Source organism: Camellia sinensis, chromosome 9, assembly GCF_055761805.1.
Source record: "Camellia sinensis isolate YWXY chromosome 9, ASM5576180v1, whole genome shotgun sequence".
NCBI lineage: Eukaryota > Viridiplantae > Streptophyta > Magnoliopsida > Ericales > Theaceae > Camellia > Camellia sinensis.
This window is the reverse complement of record NC_138969.1, coordinates 154,098,467-154,121,966: the sequence shown is the minus strand read 5'-3', so window position 1 is coordinate 154,121,966 and position 23,500 is coordinate 154,098,467. Positions and strand designations below refer to the sequence as shown.

Here is a 23,500-nt window from a genome sequence, read left to right as displayed (position 1 = left end):
TTTTGCTTTTTTTTTTTTTGTTTTTTGTTGTAACCGGGCTATGTTCCCCCCGTCTTGTACTTAAATTTCCATTATCAATGAAGACTTTTTGACTTTTTGCTCGCTCAACTTCTATTTCTGTTCAGTTTGCGTCTGCATGGATTCCTTAATTCAATTGATGAATATTCACAACTGCCAGGTCGGCTGTGCCGCACAATTTTGACGAGCTAAAATCGCCTCAGACGTTTGCTAAGTAGTAGTTCGGTTCCATGAACTTTCAAATGAACTGACGTCACTTTCGGGCAAAATATGATCGGCCTTAATTAGTTTGTAAACTTCAAGCAATGTCGATGTGACCGGGCAAAATCAGTTCGCCTTTTAAGTTGGGCAAGCCGCCGACGTTTCTTTTAGGCCGAGCAAATTCAGCTCGGCTTTTTATCGTTTGGACAAAATTCCAACATTCCGAATTCTGCCGAGCAAGCTCCGCTCGTTTTCCATATTGGGGAAGACACCAATATGCCAACTGGGCTGAGCAAAATCAGCTCGGCCCTTACACTGGGCAAAACACCAATGTCTCGGCTGAGTTGGTCATGACGCCAACATGTCAACCGGGCGAGCAAAACCATCTCGGCCCTAAATCGAATGGGGCCTTACGCCCATTATATCTTTTGACAATGCAACTGTTTGTGCGGTTTGCATTTATTCCGGCGAGAGTAAATCAATCCGGTCTCTTGCCCCTGGTACTCATAATTGCCTTGCGTCCTTGCGAGTCCATTGTACAAAGATGTGATTCCAAACAACAAGAGGGCTATTTTTTATTACAAAAGCATTGTTATCCTTTACATTAACTGCCAAAGGGCTAAAGGTCTAAAAAAGCTAAAAAACACAAGCAAATTACATCTTAAAAGTAAAAGACCTTAAGGTTGGCCGTATTCCATGGTCTGGGGACAGCCTTACTGTCTATATCTTCCAGATGGTATGCCCCTTTACCGGCAAGACCAATCACTTTGTATGGTCCTTCCCAATTTGCACCGAGCTTTCCCTCACCAGGGACCACTGTGTTGCCAAGCACCTTTCTCAATACCCAGTCCCCAATCTTGAACATCCTGGGATGCACAGCCTTGTTATACTTTTTGGAGAGTTCTTGTTGATAAGCTACTATGTGGATCAATGCTCGCTCCCTCATTTCTTCAGCAAGGTCTAACTCCAATGCCAACGCTTCACTATTCAGATCTGGCTGGAAACCTTCAGAGCGGATGGTTGGCATGCCAATTTCCAACGGGATAACGGCCTCCATGCCGTAGGCCAAAGCAAAAGGTGTTTCCCCGGTTGACCGCCTTGGGGTAGTGCGGTATGCCCAGAGCACATTAGGGAGTTCTTCAGCCCACTTGCCCTTAGCTTTCTCAAGCCGTTTCTTCAGCCCGTCCAGGATGGTCTTATTTGAGGCCTCTGCTTGTCCATTTGACTGAGGATAGGCCGGCGTCGAATTGTAGAACTCGATCTTCAACTCTTCGCAAAATTCGCGAAAGAGTTTACCATCAAATTGAGCGCCATTATCCGAGATGAGGGCCTTGGGTATACCGAAACGGGTGATCACGTTTTGCCATACAAACTTCTTCACATCCTTTTCCCTTATGGTTGCTAGTAGCTCGGCCTCAACCCACTTGGTGAAATAGTCGGTGGCGGCTATGAAGAACTTACGGTTGCCCGGTGCAGCTGGGAGCGGCCCAACAATATCCAACCCCCAGAGCGCGAACGGCCAAGGACTTGTGAGAGGGCGCAAATCTCTGGCCGGCTGGTGGATCTGGTGGGCGAACTTCTGACACTTCTCGCACCTGCGAACATATTTTTGCGCATCTGCCTGCATGCACGGCCACCAATAACCCTGCGAAACTGCTCGGTAAGCCAAGGATCTGCCCCCGGTATGGCTCCCACAGATGCCCTCATGTATCTCGTAGAGGAAAGCCTCCACCTTGGTGGGGTGGACGCATTTCAAATACGGGCCGGTGAAAGATTTCTTGTACAAGGCCCCGGACGGGGAGAGCCAAAATCGCTCTGATTTTGCCCGGATCTTGTGTGCTGCCTTCTTTTCTTCTGGTAGAATTCTATCTTTCAGGAAGGCGATGATAGGATCCATCCAAGAAGGGCCCAAGTCGGTGCAGAGTTCCTCGGTTGATTCTGGTTCCTCAATGCTTGGCCTTGGTAAAAATTCTATCGTCAAGGGGTTAGGAAAAGCTGCCTGGGCAGAAGCAAGTCCGGCCAATTCATCAGCCGCGCTGTTGTCCTCGCGGCCGATTTGTTCCAACCTTATTGCAGCGAACTTCTTGATCTCTGCGCGTACCAGCGCCTGATACTTGGCCATTCTTTCGTCCTTCGCTTCATACTCCCCTGAGACCTGATTGACCACCAACTTGGAATCACTAAATACCATAAGGGCTATGGCTTTCATTCTCAGCGCACTTCTTAGTCCGGCAAGGAGAGCTTCATACTCAGCCTCGTTGTTGGATGCTGGGAAGCCGAGTGTAATTGCCTGTTCGATGATCAGCCCGTCTGGCGAGTTCAACACGATGCCCAGCCCGGCCCCATGTCTGTTAGACGCCCTATCAACGAAGAGCTTCCACATCTCGCCGATAAACAGCTTCTAGCAATCAGAGGGGTTCTGGGAGCTTTTCATTTCCAAGTCTCTGATCGATTCATTCCGGTCCCTTTCCTTGTCTTGGTTGGGTTCATCGTCGTCGGACTCTGTTAGTCCGGTCATGCTTGTCTCTTGTCCTACTTGCGAACCAACACTCGTTTCTGTTGTGAGAACCATGGGCTGTGCCGAATCCCCACCAACCAAATCAACCGAGCATACCGGATGCAACCCAGGGGCAAATTTCGCCACAAAGTCGGCAAGTGCTTGAGCCTTGATTGCGGTGCGCGGTCGGAACTTGATGTCATATTGCCCTAATTCCACGGCCCATTTCAAAATTCTCCCAGTGAATTCTGCCTTTTCAAAAAGCACTTTAAGTGGGAACTCGGTTAACACAACTATTGTATGGGCATGAAAATAGTGTGCCAGCTTTCTTGACGCCATCATAAGGGCCAGCGCCAATTTTTCCAAGGGAAGATATCTTGTTTCGGCTGGGAGAAGAGTCTTGCTTACATAGAAGATCGGTAGGTGCTGGATGCCTTCAGCACGCACCAATACCGCGCTGACGGCGTGCTGGGAGACAGCCAAGTAGAGGTATAACTCTTCACCTGGCTGAGGCGTGACCAAAATAGGGGTTGAGGAGAGATACGCTTTCAAGTCTGCTAGTGCGTGGTCGCACTCATCATCCCAGAAGAACTTGGACTTTAGAGTTTTAAAGAAGGGCCTGCAACGATCGGAAGACCGGCTGATAAATCTGTTCAGCGCGGGTGCCATCCCGGCAAGATGTTGCACGTCCTTCGTGGAGTTGGGACGCTCCAGGTCTTGTATGGCCTTGATCTGTGATGGGTCAGCTTCAATCCCTCGATTCGTGACGAGAAAACCCAGAAACTTTCCGGTGCCAACTCCGAAAGCGCACTTTGTGGCGTTCAAACGAAGCTTGTAGAGCTTAAGTATAGAGAACATTTCTCCAAGGTCGGCGAGGTGTTGAGACTTTTCCTTACTCTTCACCACCATGTCGTCAATATAGGCCTCCATTGTTCGGCCCAGAAGAGGAGCGAACATCTTCATTACCATCCCTCTGAAAGGTCGCCCCGGTGTTCTTTAGTCGAATGGCATGACTTTGTAGCAATATAAGCCTCTGGGGGTTGTAAATGACGTGATCTCTCTGTCCGGTTTATACATTGCAATCTGGTGGTAGCCGCGGTATGCGTCCAGGAAGCTAAACCTCTGATGGCCAACGGTTAAGTCCACCAGCTGGTCAATTCGTGGAAGGGGAAAGCTATCCTTGGGGCAACTTGGTCGGCCAACGGACGAAGGGTTCGCCTCGAATCTCGCTCAGAATGCGGTAGATGGGGATTTTAAACACCGTAGTGATCCTAGTCCGCGCCTTCAATTTTCTTTTGGCATCCTCCGCTGCATCACAGGGAGGGTCAGCCCGGTCGTTTCAGCGGCCCTTGTTTCTGTCATCACGGTTTGGACCATGGCACTGGTCTTTCGACCGGTTGTTTGGGCGGTTATCCTCCTGCCCAACCGAGTGAACTTTCCCCGCAACCCTCATGTCCGCCACGACCGGATTAACCTTCTCGGTCGCGGAGGCGGCATCATCCTCCACACGAATGTGCTCATTGATCCGCTGCATCAATGACTCCATGGTTGTAGGTTGATGCATCGTGAGTGAATCTCGCAGCCTATGTCCGACTGGGAGACCCCGTTTGTACTGAGTGATCGCCAGATTGGTGGGGCAGTCGAGGATCTCATTGTAAGTTTCCCAGTATTTCGCATTGTATGCCTTCAACGAACACCCAGACTCCATCTTGACGCCCAAGAGATGGTCGACCTCCTTCGGTGTTCGAGTGTTGGTTTTGAATCTGGTGACGAAGGCTTCCGCTAGTTGCTGCCACCCCTCAATACTCCCCTCCGGGAGCCTCTCGAACCATTTCAAACCCAGCTCTTCCAAGCTTGCTGGGAATATGAGGCACATCAAGGCGTCATTCCGCTGGTGTCCAGCCATTACTTGCTGGTAATGGCTCACATGCACGTATGGATCCGTCCTTCCATCATACAAAGTGAACTTCGGCTGGTGGAATCTGGCGGGGAGTGGCGTACTCTCAATCTCTGGAGACAGCGGCGTGGCTGTAAGTCGCGCCAACTCTTTGTCCACCAGCGCCGGGGCCATCACTTTGGGGGCTGGCATCGCCACTTCCTTACTGTAACGCACTGGAGCGCTCAACCTCTGCAACGCCGGCACTCTCCGAGCCTCCCGACAGCGCGCCCTCTCTTCCAATACATCCCTTAAGGCCCTGGAACGTGTGGAGAAAGAGGATCCCGACGTCGGCGTCGGGCGTGAGGGGCGGTATGTGTTGTCGCGAGAGAGGGACATGCCCTCCCCTTGTTTGGAGCCTCCAACCCCATAGTTCCTGGTGATGGAGAGAGAGTGGGCCCTCCCTTGGCGGCGACTGCTACAACGAGGGGACGGGGTGCGCTCACTGAGGTTGCCCTTTCCAGCAACACCCTTCCCTTTAATCTGGCGTTTCAGCAACTCCATCTTCGCCGCTATCTTGCGGATGACGGCATCTTGATCCTTGAGTTTGTGCTCCAGGCGCTACGCATGGGACTCCTCCCGGCGTCTGCGGCCCCCAGGACTCTGCGAGCGATCAGCACTCCTTCCGCGTTTGTCTCGTGCACTTCGCGAAGGAGTCTCTAGGCCCGCCATGGCTGGAATATTCAGAGGACCTTCTCTCAAGCGGACGTACTCAGGTGTGACGCCATCGACGGCGGACAGTGGGGCTTCGCCATTGTTGGCCATGGAAATGGTCGAAGAAGCTCTGAGAACAAGGGTTGAGTATCAAAAAACTTCCTACAGACGGCGCCAATTGTACGGGGGCGAAATATCCTCTGCTTTCCATACACCTTGCACTCCAAGCTTCTCTTGACGACGTTTACCTAGTAACACAGCAACGGTGAGCTGCCCGGCGGTGGTGTGCCGGATAGACCCTCCGACGATCAAGTCAGTCCACTTGAGGAAGAAGAAGACAGATAGATCGAGAGTATTTTCTTTGGGGGAGAAGTTGCATACCTCTAACGTTCGTCCTCCTTCCTCCTTTAAGGCTGGCCATGCAGCCTCAAGATTATGCACGCACTACCTCTGCTGTCCTTCCCAAGACAGGTGGCAGTGCTCGCCTCTCACCATCTTACGCGTGTAAAGGCTTAGTCCTCCCACCAGTACATGCAGAACTGCCTAACGGTATTGAGGCATGAGTGAAGCAGAGGTCCCTTCCCTCGTGCCATTGGCCCAGGTGGCATACCTAACTGTAATACCACGATCGACCTATCTCCCGCGAAGAACTATCACCACAGGCACTCAACCGCACTATGCCCCACCGGACTGCCCCTTGGCAAAGGGGCGGCGGGGTGATGCTCATGGGCCGGGTAGGTATTGACCGGTGTATCGTGGCATACCGGTCGCGAGGCATGCCGGCCTCCGTCCGTTCTATCTTCACCTGAGGTTGTATTGAATCTTCCCATCTCGGCTCACCGGTCAAAGACGCGCCATCCCTCCCTTGTCCACAGTTTAGCCCGAGCTATCCGTAGCCCGGTCTCGCCACTTAGCTGTGTGCACCGCCGAACGTTTGCTAGTCGTAGCTCGGCCAGGCTTGGTTTCCGCCCGGTCAGCCAATCCTCGAGACCGAGCAAAATAGACCCGTCCAATCTCTGCTCGGCCGTACTAACGGCGCAAATCTCCCCTCTCAGGCGTTGAGCCATCAAATTAGCCCAAAATGAAATACACATTATTCATGTGCAATGTTACAAATAAATTTGCACTTTAAGTTTAAACGTGTTTTGTACAAATAAATGATTTAGATTTATTTACGATATCATCACGTTATTATTTGGTTGTGGATAATTATTTTTAGGGTAAATTACACTAACACCTCTTGAGATTTAGATTTATTACAGTTTCCCCTTCACCTTTTGAAAATTACATCTCCCCCTGAAATTTAAAGTTTCATTACAAATTCCTCCCTCAGCAATTTAATTTTTTTAAATACCAAATTTGCCCTCACTGTGTAAATTACATTGACACCCCTCATATTTTAAAAATTACAATCCCCCCATAAGGTTTAAAGTAGCATTACCAATTGCCCCATCGGTTAGTATTAATTGGAAAAAAAAAATCATTGAAAAAAAAAAGTATTTGAAAAAAAAAATTTGTTAGTAAAATTTTTAAATTTCTATTTAAAAACCAACGTAAACACATTTTTTGAATTTACGTTTTTTTCTCAAATTTACAAATTGAGACAACTATTTATAAACCAAAAATTATCAAATAAGTTTTTATGACAGTTTTTAAAATTTTTGTAAATATAAATTGAAAACTGAAAACGAAATGGCTACTAAACAGGCTTCAGATGGTAAAAATATCGTAAAATTAACAAATAATTAAATAAGTTACCAATGTAAGAAATGACTTATCAAAAGATTCTTAGGCTATGTATGGTTTGATTTTTAGAATTTTTTTTAAAAAAATTAAAAATTAATTTGGTTAAGAAATAAAAAATAAAAAATAATTATCATTTTTATATTATTTTTATCTTTCGAGTCGTTAGAAATAAATTTTTACGAATTAAATTGAAACAGCCATACATATATATATAACCTGCCCAAAAGTTAAAATGATAATTATTTTTTACCATTAAATGATAATTATTTTTTATTTCTTATTTCTTGACCAAATTAATTTTTAATTTTTAAAAAAAAATTTCTAAAAATCAAACCATATATAATTTAAGAATCTTTTGATAAATCATTTCTTACGTTAGTAACTTATTTAATTATTTGTTAATTTTGCGACATTTGTATCATTTGAGGCCTATTTGGTAACCATTTCATTTTCAGTTTTCAATTTATATTTACAAAAACTTTTAAAATTGTCATAAAAACTTGTTTGATAATTTTTTTGGTTTATAAATGATTATCTCAGTTTGTAAATTTAAGGAAAAAACGTAAATTCAAAAAATGAGTTTACGTAACTTTTTAAACAAAAAATTTAAAATTTTAAAAACAAAGTTTTTTTTTCAATTAATTTTTTTTCCAAATAAATTTTTTTCCAATTAATTTTTTTTCCAACTAATACTAGCCTAGGGGGGCAATTGGTAATTTCCATAATGTGAGGGGTGTCAATGTAATATACCTAGTGAGGGCAAAATTAATATTTAAAAAAATTAAATTGCTAAGGGGGGAATCTGTAATGAAAGTTTAAACCTCGAGGGGAGATGTAATTTTTAAAAGGTGACGGGGAGAATTGTAATAAACATAAACCTCAGGAGGTGTCAATGTAATTTATCCTTATTTTTAAATGAAGATAGAAAAAGAAGAATTGAAATCCTCTCTTCCATTATTATAAGAATATTTTCATTATATTATGAAAAAATTATAAAATAGTAGTGCAAATTTATTTTTATTTAAAATTAAAAATAATATTTTACCATTTATTCTTCGAAAAATTAGTGAAACATTCTTATCTAATTTTGTGCAGTATGAGAGGTCCAAGATGTTTTTTTTATTAGCTAAGGTCTCTCAAAATTTTTACAGAATAAATTCGATTCAGAGAAATTTTACCCAACTCAGAAAAATTTCGCCCGACTCAGAAGAAGTTTGGCCTCAAAGAAATTTCAATTTTCACAAACCGTGAAAATTGAATTTCTCTTAGTCGAGATGAAATTTCTCTAAATTAGGCAAAATTTTTCTAAGTCAAATTTTATTTATAAAAATATTAAGAGACCTTAACTACTATAAAAATATTGTATATAATTTATTTTATAAAATATTAATATCCGAATTGGCTTAAATGATATGTTCACCGAATTTGCTGTCGCCAAAATTGTCTAAATTGCCAATTGAACGACCGATTGGACGATCGGCTTCACCCTCATCTATCGTAATCGTCACCCAACCATCCAAACGACTAACATGAATAAATTTAGACAATTTAAATGACACCAAACTCAATTGATGTGGCATTACTGCTCTTTTGGTTGCAATTGTAAGTTGTAACTTCCAACAGACACAGGTGTCAAACCACTTTGGGATGTGCATTTGGGGAGCTTCTATTGGCACACACCATTTCCCCTCTTCCTACACACTTAATGATATTTTTTTTTATTATATTTTTGTCCTAAAATAAAATTACCAAAATATCCATTTCTTCTTCAACCAAAACCCTAATCCTAATCACCCCCTCCGTCGTCTCCCCTCACCCCCTCTGTCGCCTCTCCCACCAGCCCCTCTCTTCTCGAATCGAACCCTCTTCTCACCCCATCGCTCGTCGCTCATAGTTCCCAGTCCCTTTTTTCTCCCGTCGAAGCCCCCTCCCTGTTATCTACAACTCTCTTTCTCTCTACGGCCGCCTTCAAACCAAACACATTGATTCGCAAGTACAGTGTCGAACCAATGTGTTTTGTTCGGATGTTGAAGGTCGAACCGATGTGTTTTGTTCGGATGTCGATGGTCGAATTGATGCATGATTTTCGACCCTGGTTTATCGAACGGCGGGTGTGTCGCGATGGTTGGCCGCCGCTGTGATGGTGGTAGTAGCAGGGGACGAGGGGTGGTCAGCAGAGGGGGTGGTCAGCAGGTGGAGGAAGCGGCAACTGCGAGGGCAGCCATGGTGTTGCCAACGGTGGCTGGTTTAGGGTTAGGGTTTGGAGAATGAAAAATGTAAGGGAAGGTGTGGGTGGATTGAGTGTGTTGGAAAGTTGTGTGTATGGGTATAATTGGAATAATAGTGTGTGTAATGAGTAAATATATATATTTTTTATTTTTTTTTTGGTGTGTGAATTAAGAAGGATGTGTGTAGAAAGAATGTTATGTGTGCAAATAGAAGCTCCCGTGCATTTGTGTCGTGCTTTTAAAAAATTAAGAGTAAATTACAAATATACCCTCTAAGATTTGATTAAAATACAAATTGTCTTTTGTGATTTTAAAAATTATATTTCACCCTTGAGGTTTTTAATTTCATAACAAATTGTCCCTTTTATTAATAAATTATCAAATCAATTAATAGTTTTGAATGATGTTAAAAATATGTTTCAATTAATAATATAGGTAATTTTATTGTTGTATAGGAGAGTAATTATGAATTTTATTTTTTTAGTTAATTCTATTAAATTAAAAATTATAATATGGAGGTATTTATAATTTATCAAACCACAAGGGCAATTTATATTTTAAGCAAATCTCAGGAGATGTATTTGTAATTTACCCAAAAGTTAAAAAATTAAATACAGTTTAATTTAGTCTTTTTATCTAATTTATTATTATTATTATTATTATTATTATTATTATTATATCTCAATTGATTGACAAATATCTTAAAATTATTAATTTTAACTTTTAAATTGAACTGAATGTAAAATTTTAATCAAAACTGTAAAAATTAAACCCAGAATCTATTTATTTATGTAATAATTTTAAATTATGGGCCCGTTTGATAACCATTTTGTTTTTAGTTTTTCAATTTATATTTACAAAAATATTAAAAACTATCATAAAAACTTATTTAATATTTTTTTTGGTTTATAAAGGGCTGCCTCAGTTTATAAATTTGAGGAAAAAACGCAAACTCAAAAAATAAGTTTAAGTTGGTTTTTAAACAGAAATTTAAAATTTTGACTAACAAATTTTTTTTTCAATTAATTTTTTTAATAATTTTTTTTCCAATTAATGTTTTTTCAATTAATTTTTTTTTCAATTATAATGTGTAAGATCCCATTGTCATAAATAATAAAAAATAAAAATAAATATTTTAAACTTGAACAAACATATATTTTAGTTTATGTTTTTAAAATTTTTCAAAAATTTTGTTCAAACCAAATGTATTTATAATTTATATTTTTCTAAAAATAAATAAAAATTAATTTATAATAAATAAAAAAATATAAACATATCAAACGTTAACTAAATATTTAAAAGTTGTGAGGCGGTGGATCAGTGCACAATTTTCATTTGTACGGGACCAAATTTTTGTTTGGTCGAAAAATAATTTTTAATGAAAATGTGGGTAAAGGTAATGAATGGCATGGTAGTGATGGGGTGGTGAGATAAAGATAAGAGGTAAAGCTAGAATGGATGTGGTGGCATGATGGTTAGGAGGTCGTGGTGGTAGCTGATCTAGCTAAGGTTTAGGGATCACGTGTCTCTCCTAATTTTTTTATATTTATAATAATACTCCTATCTATAAAGATTATTTTTTATTTATCTCTCACATAATTGCAATAGTATCCCTCGTAAAATTATATGAAACTTTGTAAATGTCCTATTTAATTGTTTTGGCCATTCTTATATATTTTTAATTGAGAAATCAAGAATAAATAATTAAATTGATTGATCATTGCATTCCCATTATGAAATTTGTTCGGTTGGTTATTTCTTCCTATTGTGAGACTCTTTATTGAGCTAATAGGTTTGGACTTTTTGATTGTAAATTAAATTCATTGTTTCTTCCTATTATTGGTTAATAGAACTGGGTTGTTGATTGTGAATTTAATTATTACGTTGATGCAACTTTGATAATAATTGTAATATTAAAAAAAAAAAAACCAATGTATAAATCTAATAATATTTTGTTGTTATTTATTATGGGATTTTTTTTTTTTAATATTAGCTCCACTGGTAGCAATGGTGATAGTGATATGGTGGTGTAGGTGAGAGTGGTGATAGTAGTGTGGTGACATTGGTAAAATATTTTTTGTCTTTTAAAAGTGAAAAATATTTTTTACTTAAATAAATTTATTTTTCAGTAACCATGAAATATATTTTTTATTTACTTTAGTTTTCTATTAAACCAAACACTAAAAAAATACCAAATGTGTTTCCATCTAACAAATGTAACCCTCCATTCTACTAGTACTGTTGCGTAAGAAACTCGCTTCAAGCTTAGTAAAGGAATCCAGAGATAGGTTCACCTGTTAGAAATTTGATGGGAGGGTAATTTACAATTAATTTTTACCTTTCTTATTTATAATTTTTCAATCTGTAATTCACTTTTGATACACTATTATTTGTAATAATTATTTTTGAGTTCAACTTGTCTCCATTCAGTCCGCGTGAATTACACAGTGCTATTTGAGTGTGTGAGGCTCGTCATGAGTCGCATCTCGATACTTTCAACCTTTCATTTTTTAAACCACAAATAGGTGGATCATCCATTAAAAACATCAAGTCAATCAAATAATCATAACCACATTAGTTTATTACATTTGTTTTACAAAAACTAAATAGTCTAGTTCTCAAATAATATTTGTTCATTTTTTCTTCTTTTCTTTTCCAAATAAATGTCAAGCACTAACATTGCTACGATTATCAGATCGACCTAATTGTTTTCATGGATGGTCTATACGTTATGATTTAAAAAATGAACAGTTCGAATTATTGAGACGAGACCAGTGGTGAGTCTCACGGGCCCAAATGTAGGAAAAATAAGAAATGCAAGGTGGAAATAAATTAAAGATTCGGGCATAGCTCACACCAAATCCATGAACCATGTAGATACATCACGTGTCTCTATTGATGTCTTCGAATAATTCTCAGCAGTGGGATAGAACTATTAGAGAATTATACCCACACTATTCACAGTACAAAAGTATGTTATTCTCTCATGGCAGACTTAGAGAGAGAAAGTCTTTTGCAGAAAACTATTCGGTTAAACCCACAATCTATAATATGTAATATGTATAGATTTAGTAGAGATATAAACATCATCAACTCTATCTCCTCATAAGATGAGTTTGTGAGTTATTCACTTTTATCCTCAGGATAAGGTGGTTTGGAATTTAAACTAACAGGGTCACTTAATGGGCCATGGGTCATACCACTATAGACACCCAAACTCAGGTCCAAAATCTGATTCGATTTCCAACACCAAACAATATTGTCTAATCTACAAAATGGGCTGAAGACAAGCTAAGACCATTATTTGTCCTACAAATAACATTGAAATAAGAATGAAAAAAGAAAACATAGAGTGATTATATCTTGTTTACATTTTCGGCTTAAATATTTTAATTATTAAAATATAATTATTTGATAAATTTAAAAAATTTCCTTTAATAAAATTTAATTGGTTAATTTCATGATAATGAGTGTTGCAATTATGGCCTTGTTTGGGAATTTGTCTATTTTAGTTAGCTTTTTAGCTTTTAGGTTAGTTTAAAAAGTTGTGTTTGAAATGATAGCTGACTTTTTTTTTGTAGTTGATTTGATAGTTGTGAGAGAAAAAGTGAAATAATTATGATTTAGATGTAACATTTTGTCTTATTAACTGTTTTAATATATTTTATCTTGGGAAAATTAGTCTAGGGCCCCTCTCCCACTTTTTGTAATGGAAGAGATCCACAAAATTATTTTTTAATGCCTAAGGTCCCTAAACATATATCAGAGAAATTTGACTCTTTGCCCACAATTTCTGCGCCTTCTTCGAACATTCCATCACCGAGTTCACTTCTTCTTGCGTACAAGCTACTTACTCTCAGTCCAATCCAATTCCAATTCAAGTCGATACACCCCCAAAATATATATATATATATATATATACTAGTAACAACTTTTCACCCAAAAATGGCATCTAAAACCCTTGTTCTTGCTCAAACACGTCCAGACCCACGAATCATGGTCTCGACGGAGCTGTAATCCTCCAAACAACTTCCTCAAATTCAGTCCGATGCAAGCTCGAATCCACATCTCCAATCGAACAGTCTCAATTGATCACTCTTCACGCCTCTTGCTTTTACGAACTCAAGGTTTCAATGACACATACATTTTATTTGTTTGTAATTGGGTTTCATTTTGTATGTATTGATTGGTTTTAAGCTGGTTTTGTAGACTGCGGTGGTGTTGATCGGAGACGAAGAGGTTCACTTGGTGGCAATGCCGAGCAAGCAAAATAAATTTTCGTGTTTTTTGTGCTATACGGTTACGTCCGGTTTGTATAATGCTTGTTTGGGGATGTTGAATTTACGGTGTCTTTCAATTGTGTTTGATCTGGACGAAACTCTGATTGTTGCCAACACTATGAAGTCGTTTAAGGATCGAATTGAGGCTTTGCGGAGTAAGATTGCACGCGAAACAGATCCAATTCGTATGTCGGGAATGACTGCTGAGATGAAACGATATGTCGATGATCGAGCTTTGCTTAATTTCAAAATTTCTCTGGACACATGACAGAGAAATTTCAAAATTTCTTTGGACTCTCCAAACCCAGAGAATTTCTCTGAACTCCACAACCCAGAGAAAATTCCTAGACAAATATTTCCAAAGAAATTCTCTCAACCCAGAGAATTTCTTTGGACTCTACAACACTATTATTTCAAATATGGATATTTTTCATAAACAAATCATTTATGTTTTGTTTCTAGTGTCATTAGATTGCATGAGAATAAGAGTTGAACTACTTTATATGAGCAATTTTAGTCCCTTGGAACTGTAAGTTATGGGGGTGCATAGTATCTTAATTACCAACACTAATAATTTATTATGACACTGAATAATTACAGTGAAAGATTACATATGCTTAATAGTCACTTTCACCTGGATCTTAGACCATGCTGTCATCAAAATTAAACTTTGAAAATAAGTTAGAAAACTTTTAGAAAATAAATTGAAGTATTGAGATTTAGATGAAAAAAGAGGATAATGATGATGATGATGATGATGATGATGATGATGGGTTATGTGCGCATGATTCTCTGTCTCATATCTCTTTATTTATTTTTTTTAATCTTAAAACACGTATCGCCATTAAATTAAGTTGCAAAATTTAATTTTAAGTGTTTAAAAATGAAGAAATAAAAATTAAAGAATGCATGACATACCTGGAGCCAATCAGATGAATTCATGCAAACTTGATGAGAAGTAAAACCCATTCACCTAAATTTAGCAATAAAGAGAAGCAAATTAAGTGATCATAAACAGCTCACTCCAATCCTTTTAAGAACACTTCATCACAATCCTTCTCTTTGAGTGCTCTATGAATTGAGAGAGAGAGAGAGAGAGAGGGAGAGGTTGGTGTTGAATGGGGTTAGGGAGGAAGGAGAAGGGAGGGGGCAGAGAGTTAGGAAATAAGAAGGGAAGAAAAAGGGAGATGGTGGTGGTGGGAAGCAGCTTAGGTTAGCATGCAGCAGAGGAATAGAGCTAAATTAGAAATTCACAAGTACTGCTTACCGTCCCTGCAGTTGACCTTGAAGAGAGAAATGTGCTGTGTTTCATTCAAGATAACCCAAAATCACAAACCTAATAACAGTAAAATTCAAGTCAAGATGGATTAGCTTCGGAACATGGGTAATATTTCACCAAACAATCTTAATGATGAGATAAAGAAGCCACAGAGAAATTTCTTTGGAGAGTGGGAAGTATATGGAAGGCAGAGAAATTTAAAATTTCTCTGGAGAGTCCATGAAAGGGTAAGGAGGCCAGAGAAATTTGGACCAATTTTCTTTAGATCAACTTGAGGGACCTTAGACATTATGAAAATATTAGATGTCATTTATGTTATAAAATCTTAATACGAGGGACCTTAAAAAAAAAACCCTTTTATCTTTATTAATTATTTTAGCAAAAAAAAAAAAAAAAAAAAAACAAGCTATATCCAAACAGGGCCATGTTAGTCTAAAATGACTACAACTTAAAAATCACCTTACTGACCAAATATATATTTGGAGGCCTCTTGTAAGTTGTAATTTTCAGGTAAAGAAACGAAACAGCACACACTTTTAACGAATTTTATACTCTCTCCTTTTGTTTTTTCTCTTTTTTTTTTTTTAAATTGAAAATATTTTTCACTCAAATCTAACAATTTATCAAAAATAAAACCATACTAATAAATTGACAATCATTTGTCAGTCCTTAACGGAAGGTTTAAAAGACAAAATTGACATTGCATAGACATGTGAATCAGGGTAATTTTATGAAACATACTTGGTGGGCGTTGAGCCATCAAATTAGCCCAAAATGAAATAAACACTATCCATGTGCAGTGTTACAAATAAATTTGCACTTTTAAGTTTAAACGTGTTTTATACAAATAAACGATTTAGATTTATTTATGGTATCACCACGTTATTATTTGGTTATATATATATATATATATATATATATATATATATATATATATATATATATATTTTTTTTATTAGAGAAAAATTCTCCTATTAGTCTGCAGGTTCAAGGCAACACCCTTTGCAGATATTACTAGGATATCTTGTTATCCGTTCTGAGTTATTATAACTTGAAAACTTGTCCTGACCTCTCAAAACAAGTTCCGCTTTAGTCAAGACCCGCACAACGGGGGAGTATTGGGGTCTCCTGTTGTCCGTTCTAAATTAGGAGACTATAACCTTGGAACTTGTCCCGACCTCCCATAGCAAGGAGCATTGGGGTGTCCTGTTATTCATTCTGAGTTAGGAGACTATAACCTCGGAACTTGTTCCAACCTCCCAAGACAAACTTCGCTTAAGTCTCTAAATTAGGAGACTATAACCTTGGAACTTGTCCCGACCTCCCATAGGAGACTATAACCTTGGAACTTGTCCCGACCTCCCATAGGAGACTATAACCTTGGAACTTGTCCCGACCTCCCATAGCAAGGAGCATTGGGGTGTCCTGTTATTCATTCTGAGTTAGGAGACTATAACCTCGGAACTTGTTCCAACCTCCCAAGACAAACTTCGCTTAAGTCTCTAAATTAGGAGACTATAACCTTGGAACTTGTCCCGACCTCCCATAGGAGACTATAACCTTGAAACTTGTCCCGACCTCCCATAGCGAAGAGCATTGGGGTGTCCTGTTATTCATTCTGAGTTAGGAGACTATAACCTCGGAACTTGTTCCGACCTCCTAAGACAAACTTCACTTAAGTCAAGGCTCGCACAACGAGGGAATATTAAACCCATACCAAATTCAATGAAGCTGTTTGATACTAAAGTCCAAGAGAGTTTTGAACTTGGGACCTGGGGGCTTAATTCCTAAGCCTTTGCCAAGTTGCCAATCACTCATGGGTTAGGTTGTGGATAATTATTTTTAAATGAAGACGGAAAAAGAAGAATTGAAATCCTCTTTTACATTTTTGTAAGAATATTTTCATTACATTATCTAAAAATTATAAAATAGTAGTGTAAATTTATTTTTATTTAAAATTAAAAATAATATTTTACCATTTATTCTTTGAAAAATTAGTGAAACATTTTTATCTAATTTTGTGTAGTAGGAGAGGCCCAAGATGGTTTTTTTATTAGCTAAGATCTCTTAACATTTTTATAGAAAAAATTCAATTCAGAGAAATTTTACCCAACTCAGAAAAATTTCACCCGACTCAGAGTAAACTTGATCCCGACTTAAAGAAATTTCAATTTTCACAGACTGTGAAAATTGAATTTCTCTGAGTCAATGTGAAATTTCTCTGAATCGGGAAAAATTTTCCTCAGTCGAATTTTCTCTATAAAAATGTTGAGAGATCTTAACTATTATGAAAATATTATATATAATTTATCTTATAAAATTTTAATATCAGAGATCTTAAAAAAAATTCTCATATTCCTTTACAACTACATGATGAAGATGACCTAAATCTATAAAAAACATATAATACGAAACAAAAGGATTGAATTTCTCTTAATTTTAAATTTGAACTTTAAATAATTGGTCGGATTTGTGGGGTTTACTATATGTAGCGTTTCCATAATTTAAATTGTTTATTTTGTAAAAAAAAATTCATGCACATCATTAATGAATAGAATTAATCATAACCTTTCGTATTTTATCACGTTTTTTTTTGAAAAAATAAATATTAATGAAAAATTATAATTATCAAATTATTTTAATTTTTTTTTTCATAAATGACATATATAAAAGATTTTAAAAAATAAATAATTCGTCAAATAAGATTAGTGAGAGCCAATGTCCAAACGATTTTTTTTAAAATTTAAATTTAATAGAAATTCTACCCAAATAAAAAATGGAAAATCACTTGCCAGTGGAATGAGTAAAAAGTTACATAAATGTAATTATTAATAATTATTAACTTTATTATTGATTTGAAATTTTTCTTAAAAAATAACACTGCATTGTAATTCACCGAATAAAAAAATCCAACGCAAATCTTCAAGAGAGGAAGAGGTGGGAAGAGAGAGAAAGAGAGAAGCTGAGGTCTGACACAGCCACCGCCCATTGACGCCCGCCACCCCAACCCGCCGCCTCTAGTACCAAAGGCCCCCCCTGTTGTGGTCCACGCCACCTATATGCTCCCCTCCTATCTCTCCTCCTTTTCCTATCCTCAACTTTTTCATCCAAAATTCCTCCACTTCTCCATCTCTCTCTATTTTTTTCTTTTTATTTACTGGTGTGGATTAATATAGGTGATCTGAACTGGATTTTGTGGTTGAGTTTATCATGTTTGGGCATTTTTATGTATATGGTCCTCTGATCGAAGTTGTTAAATTGAAAAAATTTCAGTGTTGTTTATTGAGATTGTGATTGAACCTAAACAAGCGCAGTTCTCTATGGTCAGTTTATCACTGTACTTTACAACACTCTCTCCCTCTCCCCTCAGAAGATTAAGACCACTCTTTGAATGACTTTGTCTACGTGCAACATCTGTACCCCCAACCCTTTCTCTCTCTACATCCCATACTCTCTCTGTCTCTCTCTCTCTACATATTCTTCTCGCTAGGTTCTAAAATCTGAAGAGATTTTCTTGAGTGGGAGAGAGATTTGATTCTGGATTTTCTTTGTTATTTTTGTATTATTTAATGTACCCTTCGTTTTGTGAGTGGGTTGGTGTGTGAGAGCGAGAAGTGATCAGAAATCAGCATGCAATAAAGTAAGGATCGCCGCTTGTTTTCCACTCTGTAGATTCTCAGCATCAAAACATACACGTTTGAGTTCATACACATCTCTTAGATTGAGAAATTAAATGGCATGCATCAAAGCCTATCCAACCCATCTCTCATATTCATAAATACAACAAATCAAGCCAAAGAAAATTGATACATATATATATATAGAGAGAGAGGGGGGGAGGGAGAGAGAGGTGAGAAATGGAGCAGCAGCAGCAAGGAGATCATCGCCACCATTATCAGCGGTTGAATACGGCGTTGCAAACGGAGAATCAACAGCACCACAACCAGAAGCCGCCGCAGAAGTGTCCTCGTTGCGACTCACTCAACACAAAGTTTTGCTACTACAACAATTACAGCCTCTCTCAGCCTCGCTACTTCTGCAAGAACTGTAAGAGGTACTGGACTCACGGCGGAACTCTAAGAAACATCCCCGTCGGCGGCGGTTGTCGGAAGGCCAAGCGAATCAAAGCTCCGCCGTCTTCAGGCGGCGAGAATTCAAGATCTCAACCAGCACCACCACCAAAACCACCGCAGGGGACTATGTCAGCCACCACCAGTCCTTACTATTCTGGTGGTGGGTCTTTATCTTCTTTGTTAGCTATGCAATCTTTGAACCAATCACTACAACCCTTCAATCATCAACCACTCAATGTGGGTGACCAATTTGGGTTCAAAATCCCATTTTCTAAGTCACAAGAGGGTCAGAATCAGCAGCATAATGAGTTTTACCAAATGGGTAGTAGAGATAGGAACATAGTAGAGTCCTTGGTTCTGCCAAACAGGCCTATTGGTTCTTGGATTAATCAAAGCCTCATCATCAACAATGGTGGTGCTACTAACCCTAGTAGTACTGCCTCAAATCCCAGTTTCTTGAACACTAACACCACTAACAGTGGCACTGTTGGGACTTCTTTGAACCCAAATCAATGGGCTGATCTACAAGGATATGGCTCTCCTCCATGATCTTCAACACCCATTCTTGTTAAACCCACTTTCAATCTATAGCTACCAAAGAGCATAAAAGTTTCACAAGTGCTTTGTGTCTGTATAGAAATCTCATCGAATCTAACCCTTTCCTTTTTCTGCTTGATCGGCTAGCAATTCTTCTGCTTACATGAAATTCAATTATGTTATCGGTTTTTGGGTTCTTAATACTTTTTCATTAAGGGTTGCATTCAGACCAGGAATTCAAATCGGAATTTGAAAAGAGAGAAAAATAGAAAAAAAAATTAACTTGTATTTCATTCAGTTAATAATTCATATTTATTGATACATTCGTCAATACTTGTTGACATTGATATGATACTGTTATTTAAAATTATGATTGAACTTTGATTTGGTCATGAACACATGTACGGGGTATTCTTCTATAAATGTAGGAATCGCTGCAAGCACATAGCCATTTTGTTGTGATCTTATTATCTTATAGAGAATTTTCTGGGTTGGGTGGTTGTGTGTTTCGAACTTTTGATTAAAGTTTAATTAATGAGCAATGTGTTCGAGCTTTTGTTTGGTTGCTTTAACTCAGCTTTATATAATCTAATCCAAGGGTGAAGAATCTTTATGAAAATTTTTCATGACATTGTTTTGATGATACCTAGTATTATTGTTATATAAATGTGAATGGAAGTGCCAATTCAGTGAAAAAGAAAGTTGCATTTATTTTGCAGTTAGCTAGGAGTTAGTGGTTGGTTTTGGAGAAATTTAGAGTAATGCTATAAATTATAAAAAAAAAAATATCATGAAGATGATTGTAAAAAAATTTTTACTTTTAAATTATACACACAATAAAATATTATGCAGTAATCAAAGGATGAAAGATTTTCATAATATATTTTATGATATTTTTTTTTCATGATTTCTAATATTATTCAGAAATATATATTAAATAATTGAAAAATATACAAAAAAATGATGAATTATGATTGGTAAAAAATATGACCACCTAATATTCTTGGACCGACTAATAATTTTTAGTTAATTAGTGGTATATAGAATTTAAAAAGTCTACAAAAGCATCAGATTGTATGATTCTGATTTTTAGAAAATTTTATTTTTTTATTTTTCATATTTTAATATTTTTAATAATTTTTTTAATATTTTAAATAATTTTTTTTAAAATATACTAAAAATACGAAATTTTTTTAAAATATACTAAAAATATTAACATATGTGAAAAAAATCTTTATAAAATATACTAAAAATATGAAAATTTAGTATTTTTTTTTTGTACTTTTGTATATTTATTAATTTTTTAAAATATTTTTTTATAAATATTTTAATTTTTAGATATATCTTAATAAGGTGTATTTAAAAAATGAAAAACATTGCTTAAAATTTAAAAAGAATTTACTAAAAATAAAAAATATAAAAAAATAAAAGACTCAATTTATAAAAAATTAAATTAGAAAACTAAACCAAGCACAATAATTGATGTGAAGAGGTTGATGTGGATGGAAGGGATAGATGAGCGAATGCCTTTGTGAAAGGTGATAGAAGGAGGCTCGTTATGCGGTTTTCAATTTTGACCGACTAGTTAGAATAATATATATTATGAAATAAATATTGTGAAAAAATTTATGAAATTAATTTAATGGTAATTGTGACATGGATAAACTCATAAACAATATAATCTACTATTTAGAGCTTAATACATAACTTAAATACTAAAATTCAGCATGGCTGAAGCTCCACGTAGCAACGAGAACCAATGACATCAAGATACATGACAAGAGAAGGACAAGCCACATAAGCAGACAAAAATCTGCAAAGTTATTGTCACTGCACATCGCCATTAATGAAGCCCCTTACAGCATTTATTGCGATAACCCTTCTCTGTCAGGACAGAACGACTTCACCATAAACAAGGTAAGCTAAAACATAGACTTTCGGCCAAGGTGGCAGGTCGGAAGAGACAACGAAATGATTAGCAGAGGATGTAAGCAGATGTCGAAGACGGGAAGAAGGTTAAGCTTTCTATCTTTAATCCAGCTCTACATTCTACTTCTCTCTCTAACTTGCTCGTCGAAGGGTTCGCTAGGGGACTCCCTGTTCCTCGTTGAACTCTTGTGCAGGTCTTCTGGTGGGCTTGGTCATTCGGACACAGGCTTGAGGAGCGTGGATCAGTCCGACCCGTTCCACCTGGTTCAAACGGAAGCATCAGTTGGCGCCGTCTGTGGGAACTCTCTTACTCCGCGTGCTAGTTGTACTCATTGTCGCCGGAGGCCCTTTCCCAATAACCCCTTCCTACCACCTGCGAAAGTGGATGGTCACAACTAGATCCATGGCTTCCCACCCCAATGCTTCCGATAACCAAACCGACCCTCCCAATCCAAACAACGCACCACAGTACTTTACCGAGCTCACCAACAGCATTAACCGCCTGGCCGGGCAGAACTAAGCTTTGATTAATGCCCTACTCCAAAGAAACCTTCCCATGCCCCCTCTACCACCTCCAGATATTCCACCCAACCAAGAAGGAGCACAGAGCCATACTATCCAGTAGCCCTATCCACCCAACTTGGAGGCCTGCGACCCCCTCCCCCAGATATAAATCCATCACCCCGAGCCCCGCATCCGTCGGCCCCGGCACCAACCCTTGAAGGAGAGACCAGCAATGTCCAGCCCCTGTTGCCTTCCGGTGGTGACAACATTCCTCTTTGGGATGCAGACTCTAAGGAGTCATGCAGAACATACAGCATAAACCTTCTACCGCAGCCAACTCCCCATTCGTTGCCTCCATCAGGGATAAACCTCTGTCCCCCAAGTTCAAGATGCCCACAATCGACTTTTTCGACGGTATATCGGACCCAGTCGATCACCTGGAGACCTACAGAACCCTCATGATCCTCCATGCCTTCCCCGATAAAATCATGTGTCGGATTTTTCCCGTAACAGTCAAGGGTCAGCTCGACTTTGGTTTAGTCAACTGCCAGCAGATTCTGTTTCCACCTTCCGGCACCTCAGTGGCTCATTTCTCAGCCATTTCATTGGAGCTCAACGCCAGAGGCGTCCGGCAACCCAGCTCCTCAACATCTGTCAGACTGAAGGGGAGTCGCTGTGCAGCTTTGTCACCCACTTTAACACCGAAGCCCTGCAGGTGGCAAAAAACGATGACAAGGTCATCCTCACGGCGTTCATGGCCGGCCTACGATCATCTGATTTCCTTTTCTCCCTCTCCAAAAACCCCCAGACCTCCATGGCAACCCTACTTTCAAAAGCCCAAAAATACATGAATGTCGAAGACTCCCTAGCCGCTCGCCAAGACCCTACAACCAAAAACTCGACCCCCAAGGAGAAGAGAAAGGACTCAGAAACCAGAAACACCCAATACAACAACGAAACACCTCAGTATATCGACCGACCCCCCTAAGCCGACCGGTCGGCACCAACCCGACCGCCCGGCCGGTTCGAACGGTAAACACCCCTCAATTCCCTCATGGAACAAGTCCTTAATCAGATCTAACGAGACCATCCCCTAAAATGGCCCCAACCATCACGGTCTCCTTCCAATCGGCGGGACTAGTCCAAATACTGCCGTTTTCACCAAGACCACGGGCATAATATCGAGGAGTGTGTTAACCTCAAAGATCAGGTCGAGGGCTTGATATGCCAGGGACGTCTCAGTCGATTCACAAAAACCCGTCCTCAGCAGAGGCAAAGGATTGAACCCATCAGAAATAATCGCCGGTGCACCCCTCCCCAGCAACCAGCACAACCTAACCAAGGCCATGATCGCCCTTCACAGCAACCCCGAGCACAAGGTAACCCCGCCCCCCCTGTCGGAGAAATCAGAGTCATTGCAGGAGGACTTGCTTGTGGAGGACCATCCCGTTCGGCTCAGCGGGCAGAACTCAGAAAAATAAGACAGGGCTCAGACAAAGAAGTTGTCACATTGGACCGCCCTTCCAAACAGCCCAAGCAATGGATGGAACCCGTCACCTTTACGGAAGCCGACTACACAGGCATCCGTTACCCTCATGACGACCCCCTCGTCATTTCT

At 38.8% G+C, this 23,500-nt stretch overlaps 1 protein-coding gene across 1 annotated transcript; it reads left to right on the top strand.

The window, feature by feature from the left end:
* The first annotated feature begins 17,742 nt into the window (after positions 1-17,742).
* LOC114307105 (uncharacterized) lies at positions 17,743-19,672 on the top strand. Its single transcript, XM_028252500.2, has one exon. The coding sequence runs from the start codon at positions 18,697-18,699 to the stop codon at positions 19,459-19,461; it is 765 nt and encodes a 254-aa protein (XP_028108301.1). The 5' UTR covers positions 17,743-18,696; the 3' UTR covers positions 19,462-19,672.
* Positions 19,673-23,500: the final 3,828 nt, after the last annotated feature.

Coding starts and splice junctions, on each gene's coding strand:
- LOC114307105 (XM_028252500.2), top strand. CDS start 18,697: ATGGAGCAGCAGCAGCAAGGAGATCATCGCCACCATTATCAGCGGTTG.